Consider the following 22,614-nt stretch of genomic DNA (forward strand, 5'->3'; position numbering starts at 1 on the left):
AAAAAAAAAAATATATAAAAGCAAAAACAATATAATTTTCAACTATTGTGAAAACCCATCCACTCGTGCTACATTGGCTCCATCCACAAATATATTATTAAAAATAAAATATCAATTTCATCTTGATTCGTTTATCCAATTTATGCAGACAAACACTTGTATCAAGTCATATAAATCTTTTCTTGATATTCATTTGTATTTTTTCCTATCTCTATTATAATATCTGAATACGCGTGCACTTTACTAAATCAATATTTTCTCAGTCTAACTTATATAAAGTGAAATAATTGCACTCTACTTCTCAAAAAGAAATGAAGAAAACCCAGAAAAACCCCATATTACTTTTTTACATATTTCACATAGTATACATTCACCAAAATATTTAATTTTTATTACATCTATACTAATATATAAAAAAAAGACATTGTTCACTCATAAATGACAATTTATAATTGGTTTATATATTTATTTTTATTTATAATTATTTTAAAATATAAAAAATTATTTATTATAGAATGCAGAATCGACTTATCAGAACAAATAGTATATATATAAAGAAGAAGAATAACATTATGTTATGCTAAAATTGGTAATACAACATTGCATGTTTTACCCAATTCTTGAAAGTGTGTTGGTACAAATGTTGTTTCATCATTTCTAGGGTTGTAGATCTAACAAGGGACACATTCTTTTTTTATTTTTATTTTTTTGGTTTCTCCCAAAGTAGATATTGGTAGATTTTTGGAGTCTCCAACCCCTCATGTCCAAAACTCACAACAAGTCAACTTGGATATTGTTCCCACCATTTTCTCACCACATACTCAATGCATCTCCCCTATCTTTGTTTTTTCAACTTTGATATATTTATTATTATTGAATATCTAACATTTTAATTTCTAATCATTTTTATTTTATTATTATTAAAAAAAACAACCCGTTATCCCACCGCAACGTTTTTTAATTTGACGAGATATAAAATGTTAATCTCGTAAAGTATGAGACCAAAAGTGCAACATTCTTTATTATACGGAACTAAAAGTACAATTTTTTTCTGAATTTATATTCGAATACTATAAAAAAAAGTTAAATATTATAATGTTGTTCTTGAAATTAAAAAAAAAATATTTGCAAATTCAATAAAAATTAAATTGATTTTGTTGAGTGGACAAGTCATGGTGCCACAAATTATTTTTGTGGCTGGAAATCAAGATTGGGTATGTAGCCTATAATGTGGAAGAAATTCCTCATTTTTAATATGCTTCTTGTTATTGTTATTCCCTTTTCTTTTTAATAATTATTGGGTTTTTTTATAAAAAAATTAATTTGAAAATGTCAAATCCAATGGAATTGTAGTTGGAACAAAAGGGTTTGTGTCACATCAGAGACCGTACAATAAAATTAATTGTGTCCCGGAAATTTATTTTCTTGTAATGAAATAAAGAAACATATCAGGTGATTTTTCACATTCTCATTCTGGAAATTAGTAAACACTCCCTTTGATGCTGACCTATATCTAATCCCACCTCCACCCTCTTTTTTTTTTTTATTTTTTCCTTTTATCCTAAACTCGAAAACACCCACCAATCATTCCTTATTTAGTGGTGATGTTGGATTTTACAATTAGAAAATCGCGAGTTTGAGTCCTACAAATTTAAATATTTAGCCTACTAATAATAGGTGTGTTGTTTCTTTTGATGTATTATGTACATAATGTCATAATATGTTGGTTTATTTACATATATCGATGTATTTAAAAAAAATTTGAAAACACCCACAAAAAATATGTAAAAAATTTAGTCATTTTTTAATTACTATAATCTATATATAAAAAAAAGTATACTTGCTAGAAAATTATTTAAACATCAAGGAGTGAAAAAATAGAAAAAGAAAATATTTTAAGGGGCAAAATAGAAATTTCAAAAAAAGTTCGCACGCCATAGTACAAAACACAAATATCTTTTAAAATGTGGCGATGGGCCCTAGTTTAGTTACCAAATGTGACGGCTTTTGACTATAAGGTCATATGTTTAAATTCAACTAATATGTATATGTATATATATATTACTTTATCAGTAGTTTTTTTATTAGTTTTTGATATTTGATAGTCGATACTGATGATTAGAATGTTAATTGTTATAATTGTAGTGACTGAAATTATGATTTAATTGTAATTATAATTAATTTATTCCAAAAAAAATATCTTTTTGAAATATTTATATGTAATATTATTCTTTTCCCCTGAGGATAATATCAGATGTAAAAGTAGGATAATATATTTTAATTTTTCCATGATTTTATAGGTACAATGTTTTTTTTTTAAAAAAAAGAAAGACTAAATAAAGTTATAATAATTTATTATTGTAATATGAATTATTTGAAATTCGGAAAAATATATACTAAAATAATAGGGGAAAAATTTAATAAAATTATGGAAAGTGTGAACATGTAAGAGAATATGGAAAGCATTATCATGATGTAAGTAAAATGGAGTAAGAAAAAGGGAAGAGAATATTTTATATTTCTACGTCGAATGATTTGTAGCTTAAGCAACAGGCAACCCCATCCCATCACCAACATTATACTAATTAATTTATTACACAAACACACACATATTCCCTTTCAAATTATTATTACACATTATTCCTCCAAGACCCATAAAAATTTTAAATAAAGTAAAATAAAGAAATAATTATATTTACATTCTTGATTTATGATTTATTTACATAAATCATTATTGTCTTTTGTGTATTATATAAACCACCACCGACAGCCAAAAAGCAGGGATCATTGGTGTAATAATGTTGACGTTCTTCGAGATGTATGAGTTATTTTTCAAAAAGTATGGATAATTTGTGTAAATAGCGTCGACGTTTTTTATGGGTAATTTTCCAAAAGACACTAGAAGAATTATAACATTTAACTACGATTAATTAGCATGGTTAATAACAAATAGCCTAACAAATAGTTATTGACCACGGTCACGCAACGGTTGTTGGCCATGGTTTTTGTGAGTGTGGCTAAAACATTTGCCATGGCTTAATAATTTTTTTATGATAGCTAAGCTAATTTTTTGTATAAATTTTATTTAACAGTAATTAATACTAGTCATTTACTATGATTTTTAGCCATAGCTACTAATACTGTAGCTAATAGTAATATTTTTATAATTAAGTATGAATAATTTATATAAATAAACTATAGATAAGAAGATATGAATATAATTATCTTTAAAATAAAAAAGAAAACGAATTTCATTTGGACTCCTTAATTGATAAATAATTTATCGAGAAGCATATAACAATATATATAATTATGAAAATATTCAGCTGGCTGAATCGACATGCACTTATTAAACTCCAAAACTTTAAATTTTATTAAACTAGTGTCGACTTTAGCACATACGTGTGTTTTTCAGTTCGTGTCGATATCATATTTAAAATAATAATAATAATAATAACAATAATTTCCTAGCTTTTATTACCACCAAATTATGTTAAAAGAATAATCATAAACATAGGAACATTCTTCAATTATAACTATATATATTAATAATACAATGATTAAGTATTACAGTGGAGAGATTGGTTTTTCATGATGTGGGCGCGACATCATGATACATAAATATATATATATGTCCAGCTAAGGAATCTGGCCACAGTTAATTAACCTAGTACATGTACAAAAACCACATGCTTTGTCTCCAATTAATCCCATGATTAATTAAATTTAGGATCATAATATAAATGATTTCATTACTAAGAAACTTAATTTATATTAAACGTATATATGACATACATAAACGTCCTACGTTGATCATAAATAAGAAACTTGAGTGCCTTATAAACTAAAAAACTTTATTTATCTAACGTGATGTTTTTTCAAAATAAAATTGTTAAATTTATACAAAGTGGAAATATATATAATATTTTTTACAACAGAACACTAGCAAAGTTGGATAATGGCATCAATATGATTCATTGAGGTGATTCATAATTATTAATCTTCATGTGGGTGATCATAATTTGAGTGCCCTTTTCTTTTTAGCTATATTTGAGGTGGCAAGATTCTTGCCAATGCATTTGATGCCCAAATCTCTGAACATTGTCTTGTGGAGAGAGGATCCGGAATCCAGATCCGTGTTTGTCAAAGACATGTCTAACCCATTTATGGGGCATGTTTTGATTAATTTTTTTGCGAGTAAATTGGATCAAGGATCCAAATATTCACCTCGCTTTTTTACTCGGGTATTTGGACTCACACCGAACCCGAATCCGAATCCGGATCCAAAATTATTCTAATTATCTAAGGCTTTTTTTAATTGGTGTGATAGAATTTAAGTGGTATAAATAACTTTAAAATTACAATTCAGTCATAATCGGCTATAATAACGGGCTTTAACTACTAATACCGGACTGGTGCAAAATAAAGTAAATAAAAAATTAAAGGTGATTAAGTGGGATATCCTAATTAATAACTCAAAGCAAAGATGGCCTAGAGGTAAAAAAAATATCCTAATTTAATTAGGATCTATGTATTTTAAATGGGTCAATCAGACTCAAATTTGATCCAATTAGAACTCGTCTCAGCTTGAATTAATGTTTAAAAAGATCATTTGAGGGACTTAAATGTATTAATATTAAACGATTTTCCTCTCTAACAATTTAAATTTTTAGATGAGGTAAGGCCGAAGAAGAGGTTTTGGGTTCAAATATCAATGACCCAATTTTTCAAAAAAGAATTTAACGTGTAGGATTTGCACATAAAAGAGTGTTAAAAATATCATATTGAACGATTCTTCTCTCTAATAGTTTAAACTTATTTATTGCACTACTTAATCTATAATTTTAAAGTGGTTCTTGAATTCCTGAAAATAACCCGACCCGACCCGACCCGACCCGGATCCTATATCATTGAACTATATATGTATGGTGATTTTGATGAAAAGAATAAACAAATAGATGCAAGACAAAAATTTATAATTAACAATGAGATGGTGTCACATGAGTTTTAATTATTACCTACACTTGGGATTGTTTGTACTCTTGTCTGTACTAAGCACTTCATTATGTAATGATTTGGTCGGGAAATCAAAGGGAAAGTAATGTTTAGAATAGGATTATGATAAACAAGATGTTTGATTAATTACAAACAACGCCCATAATTATTCTCGACTTTTGCTAACACTCTCTCAACATATTTCACCTTTCTTACCTAACACTTTTATGTCTCCACTATCAAATCCTGTTTCATAATTAAAACACTTAGGAACAAAGTTTAATTTACTTTCCAAATCTTGTTTTTCTTGAATCTCAATTAATCTATTTCACAATATAAAAATTAAAAAGCGGGAGAACACTCAATAATGAACACTATCAAATCATACGAATTTGAAATTATACGAACAAATACAAAAAATCTGTCAAAAGAAATTGTAAAATTATAATTTCAAATTCATCAATTCAAATATAACCTAATGAACTTTGACACATTTGTTGCAATACGGTCATAAGCAGAAAATTATACCGTTTAACTATTAAAAATTCAATTATTTTAAGTCAATAGTTTTCAGGCACAGTGATGAAAGATGTTGACTAATTTTTTATGATGCGTAATTAAATGTTTGGTATAAAGTAGAGAATTTTGGCAAAATTAATAACTTGTGTAGTTTGGTTGGCGAAAGTTCCTTTTTTATGATTGTTCGCCTTTTTGAAAAGTTATACGGATGGAGAAATGGCGCAGCCGCACACAACATGGCACTGTGGATATATAGTCTCAAAATTACGTTCATTGATTTAAAAATATTAATCTATTAAATTAATATTTGAGTTTGTATGAATTGACGTAGCAATAAATAATATTTTTCTTTTAAAAAAAAGATTATATTGCACAAATTTAAGATTTTATATAATTTTTTTGCTAACGTCAATATTTTTTGTCCAAACCCTATGAAATGAGGGTCATGTGTAGATAGTAAATGCTATGACTTACAAGCCACCCTCACACATCACACGCTTACAATGTAGGTTTGAATCATTGTCAAGACATTTAGTGATGCTAAACGTACATCATCCTGATCTGTGTGTTGTTGATTCCTATACAATTACGTCTCAGTTCTTGACGACAATAAGTCGACTATAAATATCTTAATCGACACACATAATACAAAAACAATACAGAACGTGGATGCTGTCATATTTTCCATGATAGTGAGCACTTGAACCAAGTGACTATCAAATGGGCAGCCCTCAATTTAGACCAAAGAATTAAGAAAAAGACAAACCTTTTGATTCTTCCCATAGATTTTTGTTCATTATGAATTTCCCTAACTTCAGTAATTACATATTAATGTGATTTTTTTAGTAATTTATTAATTGCCCATAATGGTCGATACAGTTAGTTATGATCAAATTAAAGAAGTTGCTAATTAATTCATTAATTACATTGGAGAATAATAAGTCGCTACTTACTAATTTTGAATATAAAACCCCGACTTTTCCATTCAAACTTGGAGTCAATAATCTATTTACATTTCCTCTTTGACTTCAAAAGTGTGGAAAGCTTGAGCATCTTATTCTAACCACCCCACCCACCACAATTTTCCATATTTACAAATACATATATATATATGCACAAGTTGTCCTCAGACATCACTTTTCTGTACATATAATAAATAATCTTTTATATGAAAAAAAATTTATTTATTAATTACTATAAAATTGGATAAATTAGTTATTTTTCAGTTGAAAAATATTTTTAAAAAATCGATACGATAATATTATTACTGTTGTTTGTGACTTGTGAGCGTAGATGATTTTTTTTTATATTAATATAGTATAAGTATACATATGGGCAAGCATGTATATGTATACATATACTGTATATATACGGAATATGCTTTAATTGGTATAGATATGTGTAGATAAACTTATCATAATATCAAATATTATCTTACTATATTATTTAAAAGTTCAAAAATGCCTTTTAATTTAAATTTACCCTAAGATTTAGAAAATAAGATAAGATGTAAAAGAATAATTTTCTATCAGTTAGATAATGTGAACCTACTTTTGCTTCTTATCGAGAAATTTTAATTTTTGTTTAGATTCGAATTAAATACACGATTTTCAATTTGAAAAAAAAGTAATAAATCATATATTTGTTATGTAAGAGAAAATGTTATCAAAACCAATTACAAAATAATGTAATACACTTTTGTTATGTGATTGATCATATTTTCTGAACTATATACCAGTTATAAGATAAATGTATTAGATTTATTATATAATTGATTCAGTTAGATTAAAATCTGATATGAAGTTGGATTTAGATTTTTTTTTGGTAGTGTAGTTTAAGAATTGAAAAGAAAAGAGGGAGAGAGAACTTGAAACAATTTAATTAGCCAATAATGTAAAATTTAATCAGAGAAGATTAATAATTCATGTTTATCCTACCCTACCCTACCCTACCCACCCCTAAAAAAATGAAAGAAAAAGAAGAAATATATGTATATATATTGTATTTAATTTTCCATAAATGGAGGGAAAAATTGGGAGAGTGAAATGGGGGCATAATTGCAGAGCGTACTGTTTGGTACACGCAGTTAAGTGTTACTACACACACACACACACATTGGAGAAGGGGGAGGGGGAAGGGGAGGTGCAAATCTACACACACACACAGATACACATCGTTTCTCGGGCCATCCATTCACGAATATCAAGGAATTTCTGCTTTTCTTCCTTTTCCATTTTTAGTTCCTATTTTTCGTTTTTTTACAATTCAACCCCTTAACTTCCTATTAACTATCATTTCTCTCGCCTTCCCCCCTTTGTTTTTTAATCGTCAGTCCTCTTTTTTGCTCCCTTTCTAGAGAGAGAGAGAGAGAGAGACAAACCCCTCCATCTCTCTGCTTCGAGTTCGACACGATCTCATATAACTGAATCACACCCATGTCATGTGAGAATCCTTCCGTCCCCAAAACTTTTCGTCCTCTTTTTTTTTTTTTGTGCATGATGTGGATTTTGATGATAGTGTGTTTTCCGTTAATTTTCAGCGTGAAATGTGGTAATTTGGTTGGCGGAGTGCGTAAAGTCGTTATCTTGGTAATGGGGTTTCGTTTTCTGGGCTAAGTGTATGCGGGTTTTTTGCAGAATGGGAAAAGTTTTTGTTTTAGCCTTGTATTTTCTTGGCGTGGTTGTGTGAAATAAGGAACAAGTTCGCTTCTTTTTATTGTGGGGAGACCAGGTTCAATGGGTGTGGATTGGGATCCATGTTGGATCTATTGTTTATTTTATCTGTTGTTGTTATCAGTGGTAGTATTTGTTTTATGTTTCTTGATGGACTGATGTTTTTCATTTGTTTATTTATAGTTTTGCTGAAACCTTGGTTGTGGTGCTCGTGTTTGTTTAGTCAGTTATTTTTTTTCAATCTTTAATTCTGCTCCTTTGTTGTTTAAAGGTTTTTTATTGGAGAAGAATAAGCACATTGCCTAGGGCTTAAAAAGTTGGTTTCTTGCGGGGAGGTTTGTGTTCTCTCATGGCTTGACACAAGGAATCATGGATAACTTCAGCATCGGCGACGAGGAATCTCGATTTATTGATGTCCCCGAGCACATTGCGCCAGACCCTGATCTTGTTTCTGCTACAAATTGGGATTATGATGTGTGGATTAGCACACCTCAGAGTGTTAGAGAGCGCAGAAGGAAATTCATTAGATGGATGGGACTGAGCCCAGATAGGTTAGAAGGAGAAAATTCTGTATATCCATGCGATAATGTTGAAGATGGTATTTTCATAGGAGATATTGATAGAATTATGGAGAATAACGGGGCTGTTTTAAGCACCTCAAGTATTGAAGATGATTTTTCTCGTAGCAGCTCGTCTGTGTCAAGTTGGAATATTGATGATCTGGATTTCTCCAGGGGAGTCGCTTTAAGTGAATGCAGAAATGTCAATGGGAATTATAATTGTCAAACTGGATTCGGGATGGTGGAAAATAATAGTCTTGAAAAAATTCGAGTAATGGGGTTGGACCAGTTGTTTTCATCTGGGAAATTTGAGAATGCTTCTCAATTCTCTCCCTCTGTTCATCGATATGCACAGGCGGAAATTGAGGGTAATGGCTATACACCCAGAACATTGGACAGACTGAAGAATAGGTGGTTGAGTAAATGGCGCTCAATGAGTTGTATTATTAGTAGGAGTGTCAGAGATAATAATGTGGAATTAGATAGTTTCAGCCGAGCTGAGGGAACGAGGATATGCAGAGTCAAGGTTCGCCATAGTCGGAGAAAGTTGAAGGAACTTTCAGCCCTCTTCACGCGACAAGATATCAAAGCCCATGAGGGGTCTATATTGACAATGAAATTTAGTCTTGACGGACAGTACCTGGCTAGTGCTGGTGAAGATAAGATAGTCAGAGTCTGGAAAGTGGTGGAAGATGAGAGATCAGATACAACTGACATTCCAGAAGCAGATCCTTCGTGTGTATACTTCTCAATGAATCATCTTTCCGAATTGGGACCTCTCATGCTGGAGAAAGATAAAGTGAATAAATCTAAGAGTCTAAGGAAAACACCAGACTCAGCCTGTATTATCTTCCCTCCAAAGGTTTTCCGAATTTTAGAGCAGCCATTGCACATTTTCCAAGGACACAGTGGGGAGATCTTGGATCTTTCATGGTCAAAGAGTAATGTATGTTTAGGATGTGCAGCTATGGTGTAATGTCTTTTGAAATTGGTTAAATTGAACTAAATAGTCTTTCACTTTTTTCCTTGCAGCGTCTTCTTTCATCATCGGTTGATAAAACAGTACGTTTGTGGAGGGTCGGAGTTGATCAGTGCCTTAAGGTGTTCTTGCATACTGATTATGGTATGCACCTAGCTGTCCACCTTCATGTTATAAACCAGTTAGCTAACCTGGGGATAACAGAAATTTTATAACTGAATTTGGTTAACTGTTGCTGATTTCTTTGGCTAAAAGCACATCTTGCTGTGCAGTGACCTGCATTCAGTTTAACCCTGTGAATGATGATTACTTCATCAGTGGTTCAATAGATGGGAAAGTTCGAATTTGGACAATAAATGGCTGTCAAGTTGTTGACTGGACCGAAACAAGGGAGATAATTACTGCTGTTGCTTATCGCCCTGATGGCCGGGTCTGTTGATAACTACCCTTTGCATATTATTACGTGCAGATTTTTAATTTCTTGAGACATATTAATTGTGTCTTCATTTGCTTGTTGTACAGGGCGGGATTATTGGCTCTATTACAGCTACCTGTCGGTTTTTTAACATATCAGGTAATTATTTATTAATTCCTGGACATTTCTATTTATGGTTGTACTTTGGTTGAAAATCTCGGTTCATAGATCTCATGATGTCATTCTAGTGCAGAGATGTTGAGTTGTTCTCTGTACAATTAGCAGAACTTTTGATGTCTAGGTGACTTCTGGGACTCTAAATTTTCTTAGCCAACTTATAAGTAAAAAATTGAAGGTCTAAAGAAGGGATGATGTAATTACTATCGGCTTAGAGATTCCCATCTTTGTTTTTTTTCATAGAAAAGGTCATAAAATCCTTCATATGACTTGCCCTTAGTAGCGAAACTCTGTGTCTTGAAACTCATTTGTGGTTGTTTTTGCATGATATTCAAGCCGAAATATACGAGGCAAGCAACAAATTAAATTTGATATCCCATTCACTCCATATGGAATGCAAAACTAATGTTACGTGACATTTACCTACTGGGACATTGATGCTCTGTGTTGCTTGTATCAGATAATCACTTCCAGTTGGAAAATGAGGTGTGCTTAACCAGTAAGAAGAAATCACCATGCAAAAGGATAATTGGCTTTCAGGTAACAGCCAATTGACTGTATGACAATGCTATGTTGCTTTTGCCTATTTATTTTCTCGTTGGGTTAGTAGTGGATGCAAAATTATCCTAATTTTGTTGTCATGTGGATGCAGTTTTTACCACAAGACCCAAGCAAAGTTTTGGTCACTTGTGCTGATTCACAAGTCAGAATTATAGATGGGCTCAATGTGATTGGAAAGTACAAAGGTTTGTACTTTATTCTTTTCATTCATTTTCAATAATGTCAGAAATTTTCTCCATTTGACTCTGTTCCGGACTCGGCCAACATTATGAATGTCCAGCTTTTTATCTACTTTAGCACTGAGGAAGTTAAAAGACTGTTACTGAATTTAGAGTATAATTTTTGCAAAATGCTGTAATTCACATGTTGATTTTCTATGCCAGGCCTTCGAAATACAGGAAACCAGATTTCCGCTACATTTACTTCAGATGGGAAGCACATCATTTCTGCATCTGAGGATTCAAATATTTATATTTGGAACTACACTGATGTGGGAAATTCATCTTTTCCACAGCCGAAAGTCAATAAGTCGTTCGAGTTTTTCTCAGCTGATGCTTCTGTTGCCATTCCGTGGTCTGGCTTGAAATCTGGCACCATCAGCAAGAGTTCCATAAATCCATTGTCGTTCTCATCATCCACTTGTTTCTCATTTAGCCAAGAGTTTCTCTTAGACTCCACCTCCAAAGGATCAGCTACTTGGCCAGAGGAAAAGCTTCCCGTGTCAAGTCCGCCAGCTGGGACATCTCCATTGGGCAAATCTCAGTACAAACTTTTCAAGACTTCTTGTCAGAGTTCATCTGATACTCATGCCTGGGGCTTAGTTATTGTAACCGCCGGCTGGGATGGGCGAATTAGATCATTCCACAATTACGGGTTACCAGTACCACTTTAAGACAAGTCGACAGAAATATTAGAAACCGGATATGATCTCTATTCAATGGCAACTTTTGCAAGTCATCCACACTTGCAAATTCATTGCATGATAGGCTGGCACATAAAGCTAGTTTCGTCTGTATTAAAGGTTGCCGGCCGGACCCCAATCCATTAAATTGCAATAGATGCATTTGGGGTACATGAGGTAGCAATCCATTGGGTCCCTTCAAATGCTGCATATTAATTCAAGTTTTGGATGGGGGCTTATGAAGACAGCTAGCTGGAGTCGAGTGCGCAAGTTGTGAGGCAGTACACATGATCAAGAATTAGCTGAGGTTTGCCTTACACAAGGAACTCTGGTTACTCAGCTTAATTATACAATGATTCTTTCATTTGTTTGCTCTTGAAGTTCTTTTAGCTGCTGGGCCAGAAAAGCAGATGGGGCTTTTGTTTAGAAGAGGTCTCTGCTAGAGACTGGTGTGCATGATGGAGGTGCTTGTGGGACCTAATGTGACCTCTTTCGTTTATTCATCGAGGTGGGACTTGGTAGAGCCGGGCTGGTGGTCGGAATTTGTTTTGGGGAAAAGTAGTGGGGAACGTCTTCTTTATGGTCTGTTTGGCTGGTCTGAATGATTGAGTTATTTGTCTGCCATTTTGATCTTGATTGAACCATGAAGAGGGTGGGACGGGGCAGTCGTCTCTTTGCTAAATTAGTTTCTTTAAGAAAAGAAAGAAATTGTAAACTAACTGCATTTTGCCTATTCTTGATTTCTTTTTACAAAGTAAAAAGTAGAAAAGGGACAACCACCACTGTAACAATCCTCCTTAGGTAAGACTGTTGTCTTTTTTCATGGTTAAAGTAATCTCTTGGCCGGCCCTTGAATTGAAGATGTAGTTGGAGGGGAATGGCTGGCTGTCCGTGTCTTGAGGAGGGCCATTGTCGGCGTTTATTTTGGCTCCCAGCACGAATGAGGTGCTGCAGATAGAGACGATGGTACGGTAATTCTGTAAATGAATAGAGTTGATACTAATTGTATTTGTTTTGGGGACATATATGCATGTAAATAGATGTTAGTTGTGTACAGAATTGACTAGGTTTTCAGCCTATACTTGTTGCTCCTTTTGATATAAGTAGTACTTTTCACTACTTACAGGAACCCTACTCAATACTAATCTGGCATACATGGTATTTCCCTATTTCCTATCTCTATCTCTCGCCATCTCTATCTTATCTATAAGTCTACTTGAAGAAAAGGGGCAAACAACTTTAAAAAGTAGGCTGGTGTTTTGATGAAATACATTTATTGTAGCTGTCACTAATAATTATTAAGTTATTTAATTTGAACCCCAATGCCAAAAGGGTTCATAATAATTTGCTCATATTATCATTTTAAATGGTGCTGAATTAGGGATTATTTAGTCACTGAGATCTTCTTGCCTTTACAGTAAAATTGAAGATCCAAAAGACCTCTCAATTTAACAAATAACTCTGGAATTTGGGTTCCATCTGCGTAGTGGGTGTTAGTCTCTGTGTGTGTGTGTGAGAGAGAGAGAGAGAGAGAGTACTTAAGTTAGTCAATTGGGTTCGGCTGGGTCCAAATTCTCATAGGAACTGTCTAACACTCTCAACTTGAACAACACAGCCCGTGAGCGCCTATTGTATTTATATCTTTCACGACCGAAATTAACTATGACCACAATTAACTATTAAAATTTCTAAATGGGTATTATGCATCTAATATAGCCAGGTGGGGTATCGGCCAGCACTCTTCTACACTTAATCCTCGACTCAAGTCTGCCAATTTTCCCTTTATTTCCTCTTCTGCGGGCTTACTTTCTCAGTCCACGGAACTCTTCAACATCTCCAAGACATGAACAATAGAACTATTTGGTAAAAACCAATCATTACCATCTAATTTGATTGTAAATGGATGACATTAATTTCATTTTCTAGTCTGATCCAGTATAATAATACCTTCAGTCATTACTGAGATGATGGCCTTTACAGAAAGCATTCAAGTTGAAAAACAAACAATTGTGTTCAACCTCAGACAGGGGCAAAAAGCTATTAAGAGTTAGTTGCGTTCTCCAGTTGCCAGCGAGTCCAATTGTCAGCCATTTGTGAGTTGCGTTCTCCAGTTTCATGAGCCTGCTTCTTCTGTTGCAATATTTGAAATGACTCTCAAAATGGACACTGTAAATTCTCAAATCTCATCCCAATAAGTTCCGGGGAGTTGTTATTAGACATTTCAAATGTTCATCTTCAAACCCTACAAGCACAATGGAATCTCACGTTGCTCTCTCCTAGGAGACAAAGGATTGGGTGTGGAAGGGAGAAAAAGGTGGAAGATTAAGAAAGCTTATTGAGCACAAGATATTTTGTCCGAGTACGACAACTGTAGGATGACAGAATCAGGCATCTATAGTCTGTTCTTATCAGAAGATAACACGGACTGAAAATGCAATGATACAGTAAATATTTTTCAGGTATAACAGTACAAACAAACATAAAATGACGAAGATAGCATCAGCTGTGCTTTGCTTCCACATGCTTGGACTCCGGACTCCAGAAATATACAGCGTACACAAGAAGCCCTGAAAATAAAAATTGAACTTGATTCCCCAAACTAGTTCATAAGAAAATATATAAGCAATCTCATCTATCATTCTAATCCAAGTGTGGATGTGCATGTATGCTTTATTCCATGTGCTGTATCCAAGATATTTGATCCATATTGCAACATGTTCAACCAAAATATCATCAATATTATGCATCATGAAAGCCAGGATGCTGCACCCTGATTCTTGTATTGGAGCATTAAGAATCTTGGATGTGCATTAGTCTATAGTTGGAGGGTATTACTACGGAACCTTCAACATTACATGCAAAATCAAGCACAAGTAATATATAGGGATCACCCTTCATGCTATACTAATGTTCTGTGCCACTATTCAGATTCGTTATGAATAAAATTGTCTCCTTAAATGCAGATGGATTTAAGATGTGATCTACGTCACATCAAAACTAACAGGGGAAATTCTTCATATAATAAAACTCACAACAGGGAATATTAAGGAAGAAGAGAGGACTATGTATTCTGTTAAGTGTTAAGGGAGGCATCATCATGAATGCAGATGTACAAACTAAAGTGAAAGACATGCCATGTTGTTGTATGAGAATCAGATCCTATGGGAAAGCACAAAATTTCATTAAGATAGATTAACAAATGGTTCATCATTTTTTCAGAAATAGCATTCAGATTCATGAAGAGCTTCATCAAGACTCTTTCAAAAGAGTATTGCTCTACTCTACTTCATTGATAGCTTTGCCAAAAAATTGTAATTCTATTCTTAAAATCCCAAATCCCACTATCAAATCCAACTAGCTGAATTTATCAATAATGAGCATTGATCTTGTATACCATATCAGTATCACTATGTAATATTAAATTTTCATTTTCTTAAATTCAAGACATTTTACAGCACCTATCGTCCTTTCTTCTCATTTTCACCAAAGTCTAAACAGCACCAGTGCCCTATTACCAAAGAAACCTTTGGAAACAGAGTTGCTCAATAAAACAAAAAACAGAGCTTGACGAATACAAAACCACTCAACAATAAAAGTCTAACTTCCAACACTTAGATCAAACCACAGGAACAAATTCAGAGTCTGAATCACGATAATTGGTCAAACACTTTACAACTAAGAATCAGTCATTACCACAGAAAAATAATTGCATATCCCATCATCCAAATAAAGATATACGATGCTCACAAATACAACAATGCTCTACTTAAACAACCACAATGTGCACAACTTGATTAAGTCCCAATAACAAACTTCCTTTCCCTAATCACATAAAGTTTGCTTCAGAATCTCAAAAGAACCTCCAAATCAATTAAAAGAGTAAAATATCTAAAATGCACAAAAATACACACAACCAGAAATTAATCAGATATAATGACTCATAAATGTTAACTTTTACCGATTATCGAGGGATGAATTCTCACGAGCGCTATCACACAGGTAGCTTTTCAACAGCTGCGGGAGCATTACTCAAATTGACATTCTGACCAGCGGCGAAGGAAGAAGAGGCAGTGGAATTAACAGACTGCAAAGAGGTGAGCATCAGCGGACGATCCTTGGCCTCCTCTTCGTCTTCGTCGTCGGTGTCGGAGGTATTAAGATTGACGCAGGAACACCGCTCGAGGGAGGCGAAGAACGCCGCCGCGACGCTCATGCCGAACCACCGGGCGAGCCCGTCCATCTTCTCGTAGTACGAAGCTCCGTTTGCATTCTCCATTGCTTTGCTTCCAGTTTCCGTGGGATTGAATTCTTGATCGATCGATGGATTTCAGGAGATAGAGAGGCAGATTTAGGAAAGGGGAATTGTCAAAATTAGGTTTTCGGACCTTTTCTCCGATGGGTTAATTAATTAGTAGAGGGAGAAGTATTTTATACGTTGGCCACTAATTAAAGTGAACTACAAAAGTGAGAAGAAGTATACTTTAATTACACGTCCACTCCTCTATGAAATTATATTTTTTTTAAAATAAAATTATGTTTACATGCTTTTCCTTTACAACATACACTCTTATGTTGATGAAAAATACTAATGATAATAAAAAATTTTATTTTATTCCTTACTTAATATTTTTATACTTATAAAAAAATAAATATAATATTTATATGATTAATTACATTTTGTTATTTGAACTACGAGCATTTTTACACTTGAAGTATTTGAAGCATTTTGATGAAATAAAGTGATGAAACTTATAAGATGTATATAACAATTTTGCAATAATTTGTTGAAATTTTAAAAAATAAATTCTTACTTTATATAAAAATGTTTGCAATCTCACAATATCTTATTTCTAAAGTTCATGATTTTTTTTAAAAAATACTAAATATTCAATTTTTAAGGACCAATTGAAAAGCCCATCCAACGGTCCGCGACTAAACTACTCCAAGCATATAGAGCTGAACGAGAATATAAATATTATGGATAAATCATAGAGAGGTGTTGTGAAATTTAATATAATTATGAATATTTATTATTATTTAAAAAAATTAATATTTCTTGATATTATATAAAATAATGTAATATTTAGATGGGGATTCGAAACTATCAATTTTATTTTTATTATATTTTTTTATTTAAAAAAATAAAAAATTTGGACAATGTGGATAGTAAATTTTAAAAATTATAAAATAATTATTAACTCGATCTATAAAAAAATATTCATAACATTTTAAAAAAGGTAAAAAAAGAAAAAGGGTTATAGTTTATAGTACAAATATTATTTTGAAATATTTGACACAAAAAATAGATAAAAACTCTGCAAAGACTAATAAACTAGACTAGTTATTAGATAAAGTTAAAACCTGAGAATATGGATTAGTATGTGTAGCTATAATTTGGGATAATTATTCTCTCATCTCTTGAGATTTTGAGTAATTATATATAGATTCCTTATAATTTGAAAAATTATATTTAGTGTCTATAATGCTTGCTTTTTTCTAACAAATAAGTTTCTAATTGGAAAAAATTTACTAAATTTGTAGATAGTAACAAAAAAAATTGAATAAAAATTGATATTTAGATTGACTTAATCAAACAATTTTTTTTGAATTAAACTATCCTTATAGAGGTGAAGATATACATTCTCACATTTATTGATGCGTGAAGACGTATAAGGGTCATTTGATCATAAAAATATTTATTTAATATATAATAAGTTATTAATAAATTAATCAATGGTGATTTTTTTTGTTAGTATTAGTAAATTTGGTTAATTTTAATTAATAAAAATACTTATTTCTTAAATAAAAATAAATTTTAAAAATACTAAGTATAATTTATGAAATTGCAAAAAAATTTATATATAATTACATCAGAACCGAGCGAGAGGAAATATATTATCCCTTATAATTATGTAACAATTGTATTTACATGGGTGGGGGTGGTTCTAGTTTCCCGCTCGTTCTGATTTCCCGAATAATAATGGTCACTCTCTACATTCTTCTCCAGCAAAAGTGAGCGCTTTCTCTCTCGGGAAATTCTCAGCCAAATACAAGACAAAAGCTGCTGTAAGCTTGAATTATCTTTTAGCTTCACCCTTTCATTTCAACTAATTAATGCTTCTTTTATTCGGTATTGCAAATTTATGGAAATTAGCTTCTGCTTGATTCAGTTGCTGCGCAATAAACGAGTTGCTGGGGAAATTCACTGATTGTATGTATGCTTGATTCGGATCTGCGAACTCAGAAGCAGTGCAAGGAACTTAGGGAACAGAGCAGGTTAAGATTTGACAAAGTCCCCCTTTCTGTTTGGTGATCTCTATTTTTGTTTTCCTTTGAAAAAATTATTTCATATGAACTGCAGATTTGTAAGGTATGAAGCTCGAGGACTTAATCCCACTCGAATTTGTTTACTCTATTGATTTCTCTCCATTGGTCAGACTTAATATGTTGGCTAGTGCTTCATTTTCTAGAGGAAGCAGTGATGCTCGTTGAAGGTCTATTTTACATATTCTTTTGCTTAGGCATGAATCGCATCATTTCTATTCAAACGTAAGCTTTAACTTTCCGTTAACAGAAATGTCCATTCTTTGCCACTGGGTAGATAAATGAACGAACGATATTCAAAAAGCAAGAAGCGCATCTGGTGTAGTGGTATCATAGTACCCTCCCACGGTACTGACCGGGGTTCGATTCCCCGGATGCGCAGGATTGCCCTACCCATGTTTTTTCATTGTTATCTCTACACAAGAGCATATCTTGGCTACCAAATAATAAAAAAAAAAAAGAGCACATCTTGGCATAAGAACCAAGAGAGAACTGTCCAGGTTTTGTTTTTACATTTCACTTTGTTGAATCTTATACTGCATGTTTTAAGGTTTTTGTGAAAATCTAATAATATGCCCAAATATTACATGTAAAAGAGAATCTGTCAAAATCTCTGACCAATTCTTTGGCTGGACCAAATGAGCAGTCCCCTGTTTCAATTAGATGGCCAAGTTTGATAGCTTATACTTTGTATGATGGCTTAATGCTTGTAATTCAGTATTCAAATATAGGCGAAGTATTTCTGCTTGTTCAGTTGCTGAGTATGAGGGGTTGATAGGAAAATTTACTGAGTGTATGAATACTTGATTCTGCTCTACAAACTCAGAAGCAGTTCAAGGGACTCGAATGTTTCGCCTGTTATTCCTGCAAATCATGTATGATTCGAGAAACCCCTTTCTTTTTTGGTGATCTCTGTTTTTTCTTTCTTTATTTCAAAGTTAATGCTGAAAATTTGTGTTTAGGTATAATAGTCTTCTTACGAGTAAACCTTAATACTTTAGTTTGCCATTCTACGTTAGCTCATGATAGTTCATTTCGATTCTTTGGAATGTTAAACTAATATAAAATCAACTCTAATTGTTGATAGCAAGGTGAAGATTCAAAGACACTTCTTCCCCACGCTCTTTCATGCTCATAAGAACTGCAGATTCTTAGTTATGAATCTAGAGGACTTAGTTTCACTTGACTTTGTTATTTTCACTTTAATGAATTCTCTCCATTTTGTCTGACTGCAATTTTGAAGGATATCTACCACGAGTTTTATGTAACAATAGCCAACTTTTCCCTATTTTTAACTAATTGTGTGGAGTGTGAACTCACAACTTAATCTCCACTAATATTGAAGTGCAAAGGTGCTACAGAAATTTTTTTTCGGGTTGAAGGTGGTCGAAGATTAGTATGTTGTCCCTAATAATTTTTTCAAGACCCTTTTACTTGGAGGAAACAGTGATGCTTGTTGAAGCTCTCTTTTCCATAATCCAGAGTCTTTTTTTTTTTTTTAGGCATGAATCATATACCTAACCTACCTGCTGAATATATGCTTTTCCATTAACAGAAGAATCACCATTCCTTGCCACAGCATCAGATACTGAAATGAATATTCAAAGAGCAAGAGGCGCATCTGGTGTAGTGGTATCATAGTACCCTCCCACGGTACTGACCGGGGTTCGATTCCCCGGATGCGCATTTCTCTTGGTTATGAATTAATCTTCCCTTGTTTTTTAACTTGTCATCTTATTAGGCTTGACAAGAGCATGTCTTGGTATAAGAACCAAGAGAAAACTATCCTAAACTTTCTACATTTTGATTGGTTGAATGTTAAATGCATGTTTTAAGGCTTTCGGGAATCTATTAATATGCACAAATGTTACATGTGAAACAGAATCTGTCTGATCAATTCTGTGAGAATGGGTGAAATGAGCAAATCCTCTGTGTCAATTAGATGGCCCAGTTTGATAGCATATTCTTTGTCTTTATGCAGACTTATTACTGAGCTCAATGCTTTTAATTCAGTATAAGCAAACACAAGGGAAATATTTCTGCTTGATTCAGTTGTATGGATACTTGATTCAGCTGTACAAACTCAAAAGCTGTTCAAGGAACTTAGGGATGTGACTGCTGTTATTCCTGAAAATCAGGTTAAGAATTTGAGAAACCCCTTTTTCTTGTTTGGTGATCTCTGTTTCTTCTTCTTTTTTCCCTTGAAAAAATTAATTCAGAGAATTTGTTCGTAGGTACAAAAATATTGTTATGAGCAAACCTCACTCTCTCTATGGTAGTTCATTTCGTTTGTTTGAACTGCTGAAACAAATATGAGAGCAATTGTAATTGTTGATAGCAAGGAGAAGATTCGAAGACACTTTCTCCCCATAGTCTTTCTTGTTCATAAGAACTGCAGATACTAAGGTCTGATGCTCGATCGAATTCTCTCCATTTCTCTGACTATAATGCAGCCATTTGCATCATTCTCTGTTCTGCTGTAATTCTTGAAGGATATCTACCAGCAGTTTCTGCTTCTTCATAAGCAAAATGAGAATTTCAGCACTAGTTCTTGCCTATTTTAACTAATACTTGTGTGGAGTATCTGCAAACTACTTTGACTTCCACCAATATTGAAGTGTAAATTTTGGAAGTTTCCCATCACCTATTTTTGAAACTGTAACAACTGGGCGCATCTGGTGTAGTGGTATCATAGTACCCTCCCACGGTACTGACCGGGGTTCGATTCCCCGGATGCGCACTTGTTCTTTATAATCCTCCCCATATTTTTTCCTGTCATCACATCATTAGTCATTAAGCCCTACTTTAACAGCATAATCTTTATCTTTATGAAAACTTATTATTAAACTATGTAAAGATGATTATTCTTTACAAATTAAAACTATAGAAAAAACACTTAAAAGTTATTCTTTCCCCAAAACAGTAGCCCAAGACATGATTATCCTATTGCTCAACACACACTCAAATCATCTTTCTTCCTCAACACAAAGAAAAGCATCTCCCATATGCACTCTTCTTCTTTTGCCATTCCCCAACTTCAACTCACTCATCAATCAACTATTACCTCTTCACAACAATAATGGAGAAATTCTTTTTTATCTCTTTGTTTTTCCTTATGTTAGTGTCAGTTTACACCCAAGGTATACCCTTTCTTTCACACATTGTCTTGTCTTAGGTTTGTGTGCGCTTCAAGATTTTGATCTTTCATGAAAATATATGCACATTACTGTCCAGTTAAAAAAGCTTCAATGTTTTCATGCAGGTGTGAAGGGATCGATCGGCGTGAACTATGGCACGGAGGCTGACAACCTCCCTCCACCATCTAAGGTTGCGCGTTTTTTACTAGACTCCACCGTCATTAGACGTGTTAGAGTCTTTGATGCCGACCGAGAAAAGCTCAGGGCGTTTGCGGGTACTGGGATTGCCATCACAATCACCATACCTAATGACCAAATCCCACATCTCACCAACTTGACTTTTGCCCAAGAATGGGTGAAAGACATCCTCCTCCCACACACTCGTGCCACCAACATTGTCCGCATACTCGTTGGGAATGAGGTTCTTTCGACTGCAAACAAGCTTTTGATCTCAAATCTAGTCCCTGCAATGCTGACCCTCCATGACGCCCTAACTAGTGAGTCGTTGGACCGTGACATCAAGATCTCAACCCCACACTCTTTAGGCATACTATCCAACTCCAGCCCCCCCTCTATGGGGAAGTTTAGGCAGGGCTATGATGCTTACATACTTAAACCTCTCCTCAACTTCTTGAAAGCCACAAACTCCCCTTTCTTGATCAATCCATACCCGTTTTTCGCCTCCTTGGATGACAATTTGGATTACGCCCTCTTTAGGCCAACTCTTGGGGTGGTGGATGAAAACACCAATCTCACTTATACCAATCTGTTGGATGGGCAGCTTGATGCTGTCTTTTCAGCCATAAAACGGCTCGGCTTCACGGATATTGACATCGTTATAGGTGAGACCGGGTGGCCCTCTAGAGGGGATATAGGGCAAACAGGGGTTGATCTAGAGAGTGCAGCAGAATACAACAGGAAACTAATACAACATGTTACATCAGGCATTGGGACACCTCTCATGCCTAATGCAACATTTGAGACATACATTTTTGCACTCTTTAATGAAGATTTAAAGCCCGGCCCGACATGTGAGAGGAACTTTGGATTGTTCAATCCGAATCTTACACCGGTCTATGACGTAGGAATTCTCAAGCCGGTAGCTAATGCTGCCAAGAGAATTCGACATGGAGTTAGTGATACATGTTTGTTGATGTTCTTAGTGCATGTTCTTGATAAGATTGTGTTGAAATATTTGGGCCTGGCCCGCTGAGGACAATGGTGGATCAGGAAAGAAAACAATGGCCCAACATGATAAAAGCTTGTCATTGGCCCGAAACTAATATCGGGCCTGGGCTTACATTCCATTCTCGTTTGTACCGCGGCCCACTCAAATTCTCTCTAGGGTCTGAACTCTTAAGTTGAAATATTTCA

General features: G+C 33.7%; 2 protein-coding genes, 1 long non-coding RNA gene and 3 other non-coding genes across 7 annotated transcripts; 5 read left to right on the top strand and 1 right to left on the bottom strand.

The window, feature by feature from the left end:
• Positions 7,627–12,948, top strand: LOC105160322 (WD repeat-containing protein 44). 2 transcript variants are annotated; one of them, XM_011077650.2, is made up of 8 exons: positions 7,627–7,956; positions 8,458–9,692; positions 9,779–9,869; positions 9,998–10,155; positions 10,248–10,299; positions 10,778–10,857; positions 10,970–11,063; positions 11,262–12,948. In XM_011077650.2, exons 2-8 carry the CDS (start codon positions 8,556–8,558, stop codon positions 11,768–11,770), a joined length of 2,121 nt encoding a protein of 706 aa, XP_011075952.1. In that variant the 5' UTR covers positions 7,627–7,956; positions 8,458–8,555; the 3' UTR covers positions 11,771–12,948. The 2 variants fall into 2 exon arrangements, with proteins under 2 accessions (XP_011075952.1, XP_020549041.1); XM_020693382.1 differs by lacking the exon at positions 7,627–7,956 and adding an exon at positions 8,006–8,102.
• Positions 13,963–15,772, bottom strand: LOC110011926. The gene is made up of 2 exons (XR_002287031.1): positions 15,738–15,772; positions 13,963–14,346 (listed from the first exon to the last, which is right to left on the bottom strand). It is a non-coding gene; the product is annotated as an uncharacterized LOC110011926 (long non-coding RNA).
• TRNAG-CCC lies at positions 18,414–18,484 on the top strand. The gene has a single exon. It is a non-coding gene; the product is annotated as a tRNA-Gly (tRNA).
• TRNAG-CCC lies at positions 19,719–19,789 on the top strand. Its single transcript has one exon. It is a non-coding gene; the product is annotated as a tRNA-Gly (tRNA).
• Positions 20,773–20,843, top strand: TRNAG-CCC. Its single transcript has one exon. It is a non-coding gene; the product is annotated as a tRNA-Gly (tRNA).
• On the top strand, positions 21,110–22,501 carry LOC105160352 (glucan endo-1,3-beta-glucosidase). Its single transcript, XM_020693408.1, has 2 exons — positions 21,110–21,243; positions 21,366–22,501. Exons 1-2 carry the CDS (start codon positions 21,183–21,185, stop codon positions 22,451–22,453), a joined length of 1,149 nt encoding a protein of 382 aa, XP_020549067.1. The 5' UTR covers positions 21,110–21,182; the 3' UTR covers positions 22,454–22,501.

This window comes from Sesamum indicum, linkage group LG4 (assembly GCF_000512975.1).
Source record: "Sesamum indicum cultivar Zhongzhi No. 13 linkage group LG4, S_indicum_v1.0, whole genome shotgun sequence".
NCBI classification, from domain to species: domain Eukaryota; kingdom Viridiplantae; phylum Streptophyta; class Magnoliopsida; order Lamiales; family Pedaliaceae; genus Sesamum; species Sesamum indicum.

Bases quoted from the DNA above. Each gene is read 5' to 3' on its own strand.
- LOC105160322 (XM_011077650.2), top strand. From the start codon at position 8,556: ATGGATAACTTCAGCATCGGCGACGAGGAATCTCGATTTATTGATGTC. The intron at 9,870-9,997 runs GTATGCACCTAG...CTTGCTGTGCAG, and splicing joins GTTCTTGCATACTGATTATG to TGACCTGCATTCAGTTTAAC. The intron at 10,858-10,969 runs GTAACAGCCAAT...ATGTGGATGCAG, and splicing joins AAAGGATAATTGGCTTTCAG to TTTTTACCACAAGACCCAAG.
- LOC105160352 (XM_020693408.1), top strand. From the start codon at position 21,183: ATGGAGAAATTCTTTTTTATCTCTTTGTTTTTCCTTATGTTAGTGTCA. The intron at 21,244-21,365 runs GTATACCCTTTC...GTTTTCATGCAG, and splicing joins AGTGTCAGTTTACACCCAAG to GTGTGAAGGGATCGATCGGC.